General features: G+C 39.0%; 2 protein-coding genes across 2 annotated transcripts; one reads left to right on the forward strand and one right to left on the reverse strand.

Annotated features, from left to right (window-relative positions):
• The first annotated feature begins 4,185 nt into the window (after nucleotides 1-4,185).
• LOC144630321 (UDP-glucuronosyltransferase 2B17-like) lies at nucleotides 4,186-6,521 on the forward strand. The gene is made up of 3 exons (XM_078488672.1): nucleotides 4,186-4,283; nucleotides 5,211-5,502; nucleotides 6,113-6,521. The coding sequence occupies exons 1-3, from the start codon at nucleotides 4,229-4,231 to the stop codon at nucleotides 6,381-6,383; spliced, it is 618 nt and encodes a 205-aa protein (XP_078344798.1). The 5' UTR covers nucleotides 4,186-4,228; the 3' UTR covers nucleotides 6,384-6,521.
• A 1,508-nt stretch (nucleotides 6,522-8,029) lies between these two features.
• LOC144650673 (UDP-glucuronosyltransferase 3A1-like) lies at nucleotides 8,030-13,808 on the reverse strand. The gene is made up of 5 exons (XM_078510397.1): nucleotides 13,473-13,808; nucleotides 12,009-12,576; nucleotides 11,302-11,502; nucleotides 10,362-10,650; nucleotides 8,030-9,455 (listed from the first exon to the last, which is right to left on the reverse strand). The coding sequence occupies exons 1-5, from the start codon at nucleotides 13,632-13,634 to the stop codon at nucleotides 9,173-9,175; spliced, it is 1,503 nt and encodes a 500-aa protein (XP_078366523.1). The 5' UTR covers nucleotides 13,635-13,808; the 3' UTR covers nucleotides 8,030-9,172.
• Nucleotides 13,809-15,429: the final 1,621 nt, after the last annotated feature.

A 15,429-nucleotide genomic window follows, 5' to 3' on the forward strand; every position in this document is an offset into this window, starting at 1 on the left:
TACCATCTAGTCAGTAAACCCTCTACTCAGTCAGTGTTATGGATGGTTTTCTGCACTTTCGACCTTCGTCTGCTCAGTCTGTTTGTTCAAGCCTTTCACGTGCTTATGCGCATGTCGGGCTGTTCACTCAGCGGTTCATTCGGATCGTTGTTTTTGCAGTCTTCATCCGTTACTTACATAAACAGTAAAAGCCGAAATATTAAAACCTACTGAGTTCCGAAACTTTTTGGTTTTGATATCACAAATGGCATCCCACAGCGTTGGAACTATTCCTTCGCTTCAAATAATCAAAAACAATTTGCTTTGGGCCATGTGCCGGATCAATATCCCACCATATGGCGGACCATGTCCAACCTAAGATGCAGTCCCCGTGGGTCAGCTGTGTCAGACCTCTACTCGCCCTTGCGATAGACGAGCATGTTTGTAGAACAGCACTTTTTATTGTTTTTTTTTTGTACCCACAGGAGGCCGGCCTTGGAGGGGGTCTGGGTCCTGTAAAAGCGGTAGGATGTATCTGGGAAGGTCCCTCATGGCTCGATAACTTTTTGTGGTATTTGCCGTTTTGTTGGGTATGGAGTGAGTTGGTTTTGAACTGAAGGTAATATAATTTAAACGGAATAGTTTCTTGTATCAGTAAACAACATATTTCTACCGGTGAAGTAAAAGCCAGTAGATAGTCAGCAAGTTAGTAGCCGAATTTCCGAAATTTCTTTAATATAAGTAGCACTCCACGACGTTGAAATTTTTCCCTCGCTTTGGTTGGGTCGCGGGCTGTGCTAATGTCGACTAGTGTACTCTCTTTGGAGCCCAGGCCGCGCGCGCGCAAGATGCAGACGTTCAAATAAAAGCAAGCGCGTACAAACAGCCCTCGCGAGCAAACAAATGTAAACAGCCAAGAGAGTTTGTTCCGTACCAAGCGCTCGGTTTTTCCGATGGTGAGTTTGTTATTTTTGTTTTTAAAGATTTAATTTACCAAATTTAATCCTAACAATCAATGTTTAAAACATAGCAGCTGCGAAAGCTTATTTAGTTTACGGTACTTATTAGTAATATAATCTCATCATTTATTATAAACACATTCAACAAACTTTTATAACTTAGTTCATTACATTTTGCCTTATTTTAACATTTTGTTAACGTTTCATCGGTATAGATTGGTAACAGTTAGCTCAGCCACGTAGGGCCAGCTGTGGTACCACAGTTTGAAACGTGGTTTAGAGAGATTTACCCTGATTTGGCTTTTAGTTTATCGATACGTTACAATACGGATAAAAGATCAATGTAACGTCTTCCCGCGCGCGCTTATCCACCGTTTTTTTTTTCTAGCTTACTCTTTGCGAAATAATTATCTCTCTAAGGGGTCTGTCACTGTGCCCCTGACGAGAATGGCAGACTTTCTGAGCTTTCGTGACAATCTACTCCGATCCAGGAAAACTTATTAGTGAGCTCACTATTATAACTTCTTCAATTTAACTAACAATGGTAATTTACCTAAGCGATAAAATTAAATAGGGATAACAGGTCACTACTAAGTGAACCACCATAGCCACCCATTGCGTCGGTTACTTACACAAACATAACTATTAGGAGTTTTTTCTTTACCATCTAGTCAGTAAACCCTCTACTCAGTCAGTGTTATGGATGGTTTTCTGCACTTTCGACCTTCGTCTGCTCAGTCTGTTTGTTCAAGCCTTTCACGTGCTTATGCACATGTCAGGCTGTTCACTCAGCGGTTCATTCGGATCGTTGTTTTTGCAGTCTTCATCCGTTACTTACATAAACAGTAAAAGCCGAAATATTAAAACCTACTGAGTTCCGAAACTTTTTGGTTTTAATATCACAAATGGCATCCCACAGCGTTGGAACTATTCCTTCGCTTCAAATAATCAAAAACAAATGAGACATATAATAAACTTTGATTGAATCTAAAACTTTAAAGGAATGATATTAATTTTTACAAGTCTTGCTGTGAATCACCACTCTGGTAATGGCAATAGATTATCCCTTCTCCTCCCAATGTTGGGATTTTATTTTGACTCTCAAAAATAACATTGCAAGGTATGGGGGGAAGCCCCATTTTTTCTGGATTTGCTACATTGTTTGTTGAAAACCCAGGTAATCCTAAAATGGCTATAAGTCACATGTTAGGGCCTAAATCCAGGGGCTGGAGTGAGAGTGGAAGTAAGTCGAGTAATAGAACTACCAGGGGTGGGGGACATTCACTGGTTTTTAATTGTATATTTAAACTCACAATTGATTAAACTGATTACAACATTGGAAACAATTGTGGTAGAGGGGGGCTTGTAGCCATTTTATTTTTTGTCTACAGGTGATTGGTCTTGAACCTAGGGGAGACTTTTTTACCAGAATTTTACAGTATATTTATATATCTCATAGATGCCTTTTCTCAGCAATACACACAAGTAAACTAATTGCTGTTAAACCGCAATAAACATTCCCAAAATTAAAATACTGACAATCTGACAAAACCTTAAGCTTGCAGTCTTTAAAAATATGTATTACAGATATACTCTCTCACAACCTTTCCACTTTCTGGGCCATGGAATGGGACAATGTCTGGCTGGTCATCATCATAATAAACCTCATCAATTGGCTCATTTCTTAGTCTTCGGATGTTGTGCAGAACTGCACAAGCACCAATTGATTGGCATGTTTTTTCAGGATTCATTCGCACTTCTGAATGAAGTAAATGAAATTGTCGTTTCCATATCCCAAAGGTTTGTTCAATGGCCACTCTTGTGCCTGAAATAAAATAAATTCAATGATGTGTGACACTTTGGAACATAGAAGAAATTGAGAAAACTCTTTGTTGTCATAAGAACTTAAAAAGAATAAGCATTTTGGGCTAAGCCCTTTCTCAGTGTCAATCTTGTACCTGTGTGGGCTTTGTTGTATGCCTCTTGTTTTGCATTGCTTGGGTTGAGATATGGTGTCATGAGATAAGGTTTGCACGGATACCCACTATCTCCCAAAAGCCAACCATCTTCAATTGCGTGTGGCTGACTCTCTAATCTCTGGCCAATGTTAGAGTTGGTGAAGATGAAGCTGTCGTGTGTGCTCCCAGGCCATCTTGCTACAATGTTTGTAAACATGCCTTAAAAAAATCAAAATATAAAATTATTATTTATTTTGCTGTACACATGTATTTGTAGAATCAATAAAGTCATAAGCAATAAAATAAACAATGCAAGAAGTGTCTGCTATACAGTGTTACCTTTTTTCAACTGAGACTATTTTTTCCTTACAACTTTTTATGACAACAAAAAGGAAAAATATGCAGCACCACCCCTCCCCCTTGTTAAAATTTTTTCTACTCTGGAGATACAATGTTTGCATTAATGATTCATTTATTCTGACTTCTGTTTGATTAATTGCCTACCTTTATGGTCACACACAGCTTGTACATTAATTGAATGGAAGCCTTTTCTATTAACATAGTCGTTCTCGTTCACGCATGGTGCCTGGATCCTTACATGAGTCCCGTCGACACAACCAATTACACCAGGGAACCCCCTCTTGTCATAAAACCCTTGCTTGACTTCTTGCAGTTCGGCTGGAGATGGCCACAAAATAAATTCCCCTTGTTTCTGGGCCAGAGCAAGCGATACATCTCTTACTACTCTTGAGACGGAGGATTTTGGGAGGCCAACGGTGTCACCGATAACTTGTAGAAAGCTGCCGCTCGCAAAAAAACGCAACGCTACAAGAATCTGTAGTGTCGGCGACAGCGCATGGTTTCTCTTCGTCGGTCGCTGCAGATCTTCTTCTAGGATTTCCGTAAGAAATTCAATAGAATCTCGGCCAAATCTGTATCTGCTCCGAAGTTCATCGTCTGAAAAGTCGTCAAGGAGATTTTCGTGCTGACGAAACCTTCTTTCGCGAATTTTTGGAGCAATTACCGGAAAAAGTAAGTCCGCCATTTTGTTTGTTTTGACAAACTTCGATCAACTTTATTCCCCGATTAGTGAATTAATCCACCTCGCTAGGTGTGTTAAATTTAACCCTCAGTTTATCCCTTGGATAGTGCTAATCGGGCTTTCAGGAACAGAAACTAATCGAGGGATAAATTTTATTCCTGGGTTAAGACTTTTTAATCCTCGATTAGCGCTAATCGTCTTTCTAGGAACCGGGGCCTGGGGACGATGGAGTTATTCTGGTCGCATTTGGAACAACATTAGGCACCCTCGACAAAGACATATTGGCAGTGATGGCCAGTGCGTTTGCTAAATTTCCCCAAAAGTTCATATGGAAGCTTAGTGAAGGTAATTAACACGCAAACTTTTGAGCAACTAAGAAGAATTAATAATACAAAAGACTAGAAACCGTAAACCTTTTTAATTTACATTGTTCTCTCTTTGCAATTATTCCAGGCGGGGGGACATCATATGAAAGGGGGAGGGATACTCGTCGTCTCGCTGAGGGGTGTCAATTCCGGATTTTTGGTACCACTTAGGGTGTTCCGGGCAAAACATTAATATATTTATTTGGCCGTCAAGGTTTCTTTTAGGGTTAATAATTATTCGCCGAAGGCGAAGTGATTATTCAACAACTATCACTGAGCCTGAGGCGAATAATTGTATAAGTACAATTTTCAGAGGTGAATATCAAAACAGCAAAATTAGAGTAAAAAATATAAAAATAACAGACACAAGTGCTCGCTTGCAAACGTGAAGACCAGTTTATTTCATCGAGTGAATCCAAAGTTTAAGCAATAAAACGGGACAAAACAAACACTTCCTACGGAAAAGAAAGATGCCCGGTACCTTTGTTTAATCGTTGGTGACTTCTGAACAGTTGTGTGATTCCTCTCGAAATGAGCAGCTCCGGTCAGAATAATGTTTGCTCAATCGATCTGACTGAGTGTCTCATGGCCGCGTGCGATCTTCAAAACCACCTTGTCTACGACCAATTATAATGCCTTGAAAATCATCACTTGAAAATATTTTCGGTCCAGAAAATCTTGGTAGTTTACTTGCAAAATTTCCAATATTTTAAACATCCAGGACTTGGAGTGATTTTTTTCAAATGAGCGAACACTTCATGCAAGTACGTAGGCGATGACTAAATTAATTACAGCTCTAACTGAATACCGTCCTGGCGAGTTGGGCTCCCTTACTAAATATTAAAAGTTTAAACTGAAGTAAATACTTAAGAGCCCTTAATAAGGCCATTTTTCCACATGTTATTAGCTGAGTCAAGCGCTGTTTCAGTCAGCGACAACATCAAAGTTGTTTCTTGGATGCCGCAGAATGATATCCTTGGACATCCCAAGACTCGACTATTCATTGGACACGCCGGGCTAAACGGAATGCTTGAATCCATTTATCACGGAGTACCCATGATTTGCTCGCCTTTCTTTGGTGACCAATTTGACAATGCGCGGGCTGCAAAGCATTCTGGGTTTGCCGAGGTTCTACGACTGGGAGAGGCGACAGCAGAACAGTTGATCAGCGTAATTGACACAGTGCTTACAGATCCAAGGTTAGACATTTGTTGTAAACTTTGTTGTACACTTCAGTAACCTTCACGATGTTCAGAACGGGACTAACATGACAATACAATGCATGTCGAAAAAAACTTTGATTTTAGGAACTTAATAATGGGATCATCTTGACATTTTCGCAACAGGAAGTTCAGACATACATTGTAAAAAAAGGAGATATTGTTGATTCGTGATTTAAAACCAGCCGTAAATGATAACGTTGGGAGTGAGATCAATGTCATATTTTTCAGATTAGGTGCTAGTCTTATTTCACCTTTCAATCTTATTATAATCTGGCCAACGGTCACTTCTGAAGATGTATGTTGTAGCATACGAAACATTAAGTTCTTATAATCAAAGTTTTTTCCGACATGCGTTGTCTTGCCATGTTTGTCTCTGCAGTGTTTTTTTAATTTAATTTAATTTAAGTGTGTTTTGCCGTGAGTTAACTTTGTTTTGCCGTGAATTAATTTTGTTGCCGTCAGATAACTTTGTCTTGCCGTGAGTTGAGTTTGTATTGCCACGACTACACGCGCCTACAGTGCGAGAATCTTGAACTAAAAGAAAATATAGATCAAACTAATCAATGGCCGCCTTTCTCAATCCTAGTTACCGTGAGTCCGCTGCCCGGATCTCCAAGTCAATCAAACAATTGCCTCGTACGCCTGTTCAGGAAGCCGCTGATTGGGTGGAGTACACGCAGGCTCAAGGTGGTTTGCAGTACCTCAGACCTCAGGGTCTGGATCTACCTTTCTACCAGCTTTTCCTTTTAGATATGTTGCTATTAGTAACGTTGATAGCAATAGCGTTCTTATTTGTTGTAATGCGTCTTTTTAAGTTTATCAAAAGCTTGTTCAAAGAAAAGGAAAAGAAGCAGTAAGCGCAAGTGATCATTCCACTCCTTTTTTTTTAACATTTACATTCTCAACTTCTTTTTGTCAGTCTCAAAAATTCTTTATATTGACAAGTAGATAGAGCAACATTGGTGTCTTGATGAACTTTAAAATAAAATCTTAACAAAACCCAAATAAAAATGTTTATTGTATAACGACTGAAACTGAGGACGGATACTTCTTTAGTCCTGAAATAAACTACTCTTCTTTAGTCCTGAAATAAACTACTCTTCTTTCTGTGTGGACGGGCAAATTAAACTTCAAGATGATCATGAACTGAAATTCATAATGGAACACCAAGGGGGTTACGTTATTGGAGAAAGCATAGTAGCAGAAAATACATGAGAAGCGATTGTCAATCTCGTGGGGAGCCAAGGTATCGATTCCAAAGATAATGTCTGTTTTGAAATTTTGCGACTTTCAGTACTTGCAGAGGAGGACCACAAACAACCCTGGAAAAACCTCGCAGATTGAAATGTTTGTAGGAAGGTTTAGAAGCGTCTATGTCGTTGTTTCTTGCGTCTCTTTAATGCTTGTGAAAGTTATCTCTTAATGTTTTTCCTATGTCTCCAACGTGCAGCCTTTTGCACATGCTACAGGTTGTGCAGCAGATTGCATGGGTAGATATGCAATCAAAACAATCAGTAACTTTGATTGGGCGTTTTAGACCTGTGATATTTACAGTATTGTGAATGTCAGGACAGGTATTACAACTCGCGCGCGAGCATGCCGTCTCGAAATATTGCCCTTGTAACCTAAAACAATAGCGAGATGAACGAGGATGAATTTCTTTTCAGTTTTGATGGAAAAATCTCCAAAAATCAAGAATTTACGTATGGGAAATAAAAACGAGTTGACGAGATGGAGAATGCACTGAGGTTGAATCAAACCCTATCGTGGGTACCAGAGGGTTTTTATCGCTGCTTACAGATAGCGGCTTTGCTGCAAAAAAGGAAAAAACTCTCTGCTATCCAGGGTAATAAAGCTCTAGAGGAAGTGAAATTCGGTCATTTTTTGAAGCACTTGAATATTCAGTCCAATCAGTTTACGGCGGGCTTATTTTCTACCAGTTATGACACGTGTATCATACTTATCCCCAGAGCTACGCGTCTTTCAACGTGTTAAAATGTAGTTACCAAAAACAAACAGATAACGGCGACAAGAACTTTCGTTCAGATTCCTTGAAAGCTCTCGTGTGCCTGATCGTTTGTGAGTGCAAATGTACATCCGATAATCGCCCCAGTTCGTCGCGTCCTAAGATTTTTACTAACACCCATGGGACCAATCATTGAAAAAAAAATGCTGGATCTAACGTTTGAATGTGGCGTTTTACTGGGTTGTACGTCTAAAGAGTAGTACTGAGTGTAGCAGCTCTTGGAAGCTTGTAGTTGCTATTGTTTTTGGGGCTAGGGGTATTGGGTTAATTCCTGTTGTTTGTTCTATTAAAACCAGATTGATTGCCGAGCTGGTACCACGGCAGTACGGCAAAATTTATTGGCCAATATTTCAACTGGCAGAGCTAGTCTTCTTCAGGGTAATTACTGGCTCATAGTAAGGTAACTGGCACGTTGGTCCTTTTTTTCATGGTACTGGCCCTGAAGAAGACTAGCTCTTCTGCCGTTGTACCAGCCTTGCAATCAATCTGGTTTTATTAACACTAAGAGTGACGTCTGGTACGGGCATTTCTTAAACAAGAGATCGCGCAACAGACAAGCCAAGCAGTTTTATTTGTTGTGTGGTCCCCTGCATCCAAACTGTTTATGTTTGTTCTATTGTTCTCTCGAAGGGTAGCAAGCCATTCAAGTCGGACCTTCTGAGAGCTGCTAGCGAGCATTTGCGATTATTGTTAAAATACTATCCTGAGACCAACAAGCAGCAAAGAAGAAATTCTTAATCGTAAAAACTATAACTTTATTGTCTTTATTATATAATTTGTGTATCAGTCAAATGGAAGGTTCTTCCCCCCCCCTGGCAACCCCCCCCCGGGCATTTCTATTTTTGGAAAATTCGTGTTCAAATTCCCTCCTCCCTGGCCCATAGAAGATAACCAATACATAGAAGATAATTGATCTCTGCCATGATTATAAACCCACGTGCGTTTACTGAGATACGTATAACCAGAAATCAAGTCCCTGTTCAAGTTCTCCACTCCCTATGTGGTCGGATCAAATTCCCCACCCCCGGGAAGACTTCGATTATCGAATTCCCTTCCGCCCTGGAAGGCAAGGGCTTCAAATTCCCGGGGTATGCCCGGGAGGGGAGTGGGTGTTGAACCTTCGATTTGACTGATACATTACTCTGCCTAAATGCATATTATTGAATCATTATGAAATTCATTAATTTTAACAATCATTGAAAAAAAATCACTTTATCAAGCCTCTTGGGTTAAAAAAAAATTACCAAAAGAGCAATGTTAATCAAAATTTGAAGACACAGATGATACAGCGAGTGCTTATGTCACCGTATGCTTATGCTTATCGCACGTATGATTTCTTGTTTTACGTGTAAAAAAGGCTGCAATCATTTTTTATTAGATATTTCACTCGATATAACGCACAAATTTTTGAATAATAATTAAACTCATAAAGGAATCACTGGTAAAAAAGTTACAAAGAACTTACGCCTGTGGTAGGTTTTTTCGTTGTAAACATACAGTGACCTTAAAAATCATTCAGCTGTCAATCAAACACCAATGTCAATCAAAATAATGAGATCAGACGTTCTGAAATACAATGAATAGTCTCTAAGATCTTTTGCCGTTAGGTATAAGTATATCCTATTGTGACTTTTCTTTCTTCGGCTTTGGCTTAAAACACATGCGATAAAAACATCTAATCACTAAATAAACTGCTACAAAAACGCCTATCAACAGCAAAATGAACACAGATAACACATCCAAAAGATAAAGCTGGTAAAATGGTAGATCCAGGCTTCGCGGTCTGAGGTTCGCTAAGCCACCTTGAGCCTGCGTGTACTCCACCCAATCAGCGGCCTCTTGTATAGGAGTGCGGGGACGCAGTTTTATGGACCTGGAAATTCGAGCTGCGGACTCGCCGTAACTGAAATGAGAAAAAAGCGGATTAAATGTCTACTCTCTTTAAAACATAGATGTTGGTTTAAGAGTTCATGCCTGATTGTCTTTGCAATATTCTTTCCGAAAACTACCCTTGCAACGAACATGATAACCAGTATTGTCAATAAGGTGTGCCAGAGGGGTGGGGGCCCCAAGTTACAGTTTATGGTACAAATAAAGAAATTAAGTGGAGTTTGTGATGTTTCAGTTCCGTCTCATAACACACTTCCACAAAATAATAATCATTTCTAGTACATGTGGTGGATAGATAACTTTAAAAGTGTAATGTTTCCTTGTTTTCTTGTTCGTAAATTTTTCATGACCTACCATGTCAGGAGGCTGCGCGGGGGCTTAAAAGAGCTATGTCATGGTATTTTAAGTCATTTTTTTGATTATCTTCAAATTGAAAAAACCTCGAAATAATAGTTTTCTAACGTAGAGAAACAGCAACGAGTAATAAAAACCAGAAAATAACACAAGGATGGTTTTGACACTAGCAAAGATTACGACGGATCTCGATCGACAAACTTGAAAAAAATTGCCAATTATTTCAAGATTTGTTGTCCATGACGCAGCTCATTTCATAGAGAGAAGTGGCTTATGAAAAATAAAGTTGAGCTTCCGGTTGGTATATATTCTAAGGGGACAAACCATGAACACAATTGTCGCTTTTGTAGGACAATCATCAGAAGGATACCTGAAATGCATGCAATTCTACAAATGGTTTTGACGTCCGATCCTATATCAATTGCAAAACATTTCAGGAGGAGCCACCCACAATGTGAGTTCAATTACAGACAAGACATAAAAATAAGCAAAATAACGTGAAAGAAATATTAACCTTTAAAGTAGCGAACTTAGCGCACGCGTCAAATAAATTAAGCCAACAAACCTTGCATTGTTTAAGACAGTGTTTATAGCGTTCACGAGGGTCTCTTTAGTAATTGATTCCTTATACAAAATCTCCGCAATCCCAAAGTGTTTTGCAGCAATGGAGTTGTCAAACTGATCGCCAAAAAACGGCACACAGATCATAGGGACTCCGTGGTAAGCAGCTTGCAACATTCCATTCATTCCGGCGTGTCCAATAAAGAGACGAGTTTTTGGATGACCTAGAATGTCGTTTTGTGGGAGCCATGAAGCATTTTTTATGTTCTTTCCAAGATTCAAGCCTTCCTTGTCTGTTGTAGGCAAAAATAATATATAAGGATTTCTGTAAATGTACAAACATAGCATGGATCTGCTAGGTTTGGGACAGGCACTGGCGGGAATTAATTACCACGTTGACGAAACAAGGAAGTTGGAGATAAAACTAAAGTTAAAGAAAGAAAAATAAATCTAATCTAAGGGAAAATAAAGTGATTTTTTTTTTAAAATGTCCACGAAAAATGGTTTAGCTTAAAAATACTTTGTCATGTGAAAATAAAAACACAATATAAAAAAGGAGAGGTTACATGACTATAGAAGCAATAGGGGGAAACTAAATTCGCATACTAAGATTACTCTCCATGCAATTAAAAGTTTAAAATTTGGAAAATCTTGTATATAAAATCTATAAAACCAGCAAATCTAATCTAAGAGAAAATAAAGTGAAATTTTATTAAAATGTCCACGAAAAATTGTATATTTTAAAAATTCTTTGTCATGTGAAAATAAAAACACAAAATAAAAAAGGTGGAGGTTATATGACCGGAGAAGCGATAGGGGGAAACTAAACTCCCATACTAAGATTACTCCCCATGCAATTTAAAGTTCAATTTGGAAAATCTTGCAATAAAATCTATAAAACAAGCTAAAAACGGAAATAAGTAGTTTTGGGGGGAACATTTTACCTAATTTCCAAATAATTCTCTGTGGTAAGCTTGAAAACGCATCTGCCATTTCTGCGATTGTCCGATCGTCTATCTCATCAAGAATTGATCCAAAAGCCACGAGTATAACTCCTTCGTCACCAGCCCCCTTAACAAACTGCTCTAGTTCATCTGGAAGTGGTTTAGCTGGACTTGATAGCAGTGGGCCGACCGGTTTAGTATCTAGCAAAAATAAAAATATACATTACGTCGCTAATGTATATAAAAGGAAACAGAAATAAAATACTTCAGGGTTAATGAGACTTGTGTCAACGATGCACGACAAGTTAACTATCGCTCATAGAAAATGAAGGTGAAAAGTCTGTTAGGATAGCTATTGGAAACGTGCGATTTGATTTTAGTTTTAAAATACCCCCTCCCCCGCTCAAACCCCGGGGAGGTACCTTCTTATCAAAATGACGGGTGGATGCTCGTCGGAAAGTTTGATTTTAGCTGCAACTCTTACCGAGGACCATGGGGCTTAAAATATTGGCCTTCTGTCTTCTAAACACCCAAAGTGGGACCAAAATCCTAAATTATTTCCCTTTGATTTCATACGGGGGGATGCCCCTGGGTCTCAAACGCGGTTGAAATAACTACCCCAACCCCACTCCCGCCCATACAGGAGGATCTATGGCAAATGAATTTATATCAGTATAAACAATTTAAAAGTTTCAAGTAACTCTTACTTGGTAAAAGTGGCCGCGGATAATCGATGGGATCCGATTGAAAAAGAACGATATCAACCTTTTGGAACGTCTGGTGCAAAGATTTTTTAGGTGTTATGTTGTGCTTCTCCTTCAATCCTGCGTACACTTCACGAATCATGCTGGGGGTAATTATACTATTAACCAACCATAGAAAGCTATTCTTTGCTCTTTGAAGAAAACTCATGTCGTCGGACAACCTTGAGGTATACTGAGGTATATAGGAGGAAAGTTCAGCAAAGTTGTATGGAAGCCCCGTTGTAGCAGTACTCAGTGGGCTCATCAAAACCGTTACGTGTGGTAAAGAGAATTTGTCTGCGATCAGAAACGAGCACAGGTACACGGCATCCCCAATGATGAGGTCAGCGGTCTTGGCTTTTTCCATGTTCTCTTGGTGGCTGAGTAATGCATCACAATAAAGCCGCCAGACTGCCATTAAACCATCAACCGTTTTGACATCAACTTTATTCGCTTCCTTCGGGCTCTTAAAAGTCCGAACATGTGGGTCCTTCAGGGCGTATGTTTCACTGTCACCAACGAAATTTACCACCTGATTGAAAAAAAAAAAAAAATACTGGGGAATTTAAAAAACAATGAAGAGGTAGTGTCTCTGAGTCTTGTAGCTCGCCTCTTTCAAAAGAAGTATTTGTCACGTTTTCTCAACTCTTTTACACCTGAGAGCTGGTCCTAAAGAAAGTTCCATTCTGTAACGTGACACTGTTAACTGCCTATTTTTGTACAGGACTGACCTGAGTTTAACTGTGTCGAATATAGCATCCTAAGTTATCGTCAAAACCCATCTGATGTATTTATCCTGTTTTGCCAAAATAGAAATGTTTTGATTACCATGCGGTGGAGGAAGCGTGTATGATGAAATAGTGACGGACAATTAAAGCTGGTGGCAAATTTTATTATAATCCTTAGAACAACGTTTGAAATCGTAGTGTTTAACATAAATTGCGCCGAATGCTTTCGCGTGATGCTTTGTTTACACAGGATCGAGTTTATGCTTCAACCCGCAGATAAAATACATAAATTAATTGTGAACAGTTTTACTACCTTAAACTTTTCTGCAGAATAAGCGACATCGATGTTCCGAAAACACATCCGTGCGTGGGGATAAATCCGAATATTTATAAAAGTGAACAAGGGAAAAGTCATGAATTATTATCATGCTTTATAACCTTACCTCTGCTCACTTCATAAATATTGAATTTTATTCCGACGCACGCATGAATTTTTTGGAACTCCGATATCGCTTATAGGTGTAGCAAGTGACCCCGATATCATGACTCGGTTAAAACCTCTTTAAGTGAGCTGCAATTCAAGCTTGGTCATGATATATGGACGGATAATTGAATACCTATGTAACTGAATTGATTTTTTTGATTTTCACACAAAGAACATTTCGAACTTAGCAGTAAGATTTTAACATTATTGGTTTACCTCGTGCCCTCTGGCTTCCAGCTCTCTCCCCAGCCTTTCAAGAACCAAGTAGTGACTCCTCCCCTTCATCGAAATCATCGCAAATTTTGCCGCAAGGCAACTCGACTGAACTGCAAACAGTAACACTAAGCCGTATGTAAAGGACTGACAAAACGACGCCATGATGATGCCGAGTAGACCTCGGGAGTAGAAGATCTTTTTTCTACAGTAAAAATTGGCCAGTAGAAGTGCTACGACCTCTCGTAAATTAACTGTAGTAAATTTTTGCCCCTTAAGGAAAAACCCTGGTGTAATGCTGTATTGGTCTGTGATTATTCAAGAAGTAGTACTGAAGACAATCAGTAGTCGCAGTTATTATTCACAAATGTAAAAAGATTTACATTTGATACCTACTGACGCGTGACATATTGTATGACCTTGTATAAATTCAAATTGCGTAACACAAATTCAGGGTTGTATGTCATACGAATGTCACACCTTCTTGTTTGTAACGCTTCTGCTGTATTTTCTAGCAGCCTAAATCATGTTCGTGCTTCTGGTCAGTCGTACCATGGTAAGTGAAAAGGTGGTGCGTTGGAGGGTAGATATATACAATAAAAAATTGGAAATTATAATAGTTCAATCCTAGCGTAGCTAGGGTTGTTCGTAATAAAATAAAGAAAGCTTTTGCTCACCAGGATCTTTTTGAGTAAGCCCGGCATCACTTATTATAAAGTCTCACACGAGGATATTTAACAATTATTCCACGAGCGCGCGTTGGATATGAGATGGTAGATAGCCAGCGAGGCGTTGACTTCAACGATCTCATATCCAACAAGCGCGAGTGGAATAATTGTTTTATTAAAAACGCCCAAAGAATTGCAATATTTTAGCTCCCAAGCTGATATCGTTAACGCGTATCCGTTACCATATTTGTGGTCAATAGTATATATTTCCTGTTAACCAATCAAAACGCAGGAATTGCAATATACCATCTATCACCCATTTCCCCCAAAATGACGTTTTTGAAACATCGATACATAGATAAGTAAATTATCAAACCTCCAAAAGGGGGGCGGTCGGTCGGTCGGTCGGTCGGTCGGCCAGTCAGTCAGTCAGCCAGTCACTCAGTAGCATGTAGAGCAGAACTAGATCCATACCCTTTAGCAATAGACATAAAAGCATCTATCTTCTGCTATTTTCAAAGATTAAAACATAAGATAACCAATCCTATATTAAATGATGCGTTTCTTTACGCCAAAAAACATACTAAATCTGTTAGTTTATAAAATAATGATGAAGCATTAGGAATTCACTATGATAATGACATATCAGCTCAACAACTCTCAACGAATTCTTGTTCTAGAGAAAAATTCACACACAAAGAAGTAAAAAAGGACTACCAATTAGAAGAGTATCTCACTACAGTTAAAAATCCAGCGCATCGAATAAGTATCACTAAACTACGATTAGGGGTACATTCCCTACGGATACAAACTGGAAAATATGAAAATGCAGGAGCACCCATACCTGTTGAAGAACGCAGATATGTCCAGGATTGAACGCTAATGAGATGCACGTTCCTCATGACAGGCATCACAAAGTGTCCTTATTAATAAAAGTTCACCAAAACACACCAAATTTTGTCAAATATGAAGTAATATGGAAATGTCAAATAACACAGCCAAACATGAAGTACTCATTAAACAATACCTGCGTTCAATCCTGGACATAAGTGGAAGAACGAAAGTGCTTGGTATGTAGAAGGAAAACCACATAGAGGACGAACAGCATTTTTTAATGTATTGCAAAGGGTATAATGATGTTAGAAAAGAGCTCCATTCCATCGTGTCACTAACTGATCCTCACTTTGTGGATTTAACTGATCATGAAAAAATAATGTACCTTCTTAAATTAGATAAGGGACGGACCATTAGATATTACCGGAGGGGAGGGGGGGGGGGGGGTGGATTTTCGA

This window comes from Oculina patagonica, chromosome 1, assembly GCF_052425735.1.
Source record: "Oculina patagonica isolate OP01 chromosome 1, crgOcupat, whole genome shotgun sequence".
NCBI classification, from domain to species: Eukaryota; Metazoa; Cnidaria; class Anthozoa; order Scleractinia; family Oculinidae; genus Oculina; species Oculina patagonica.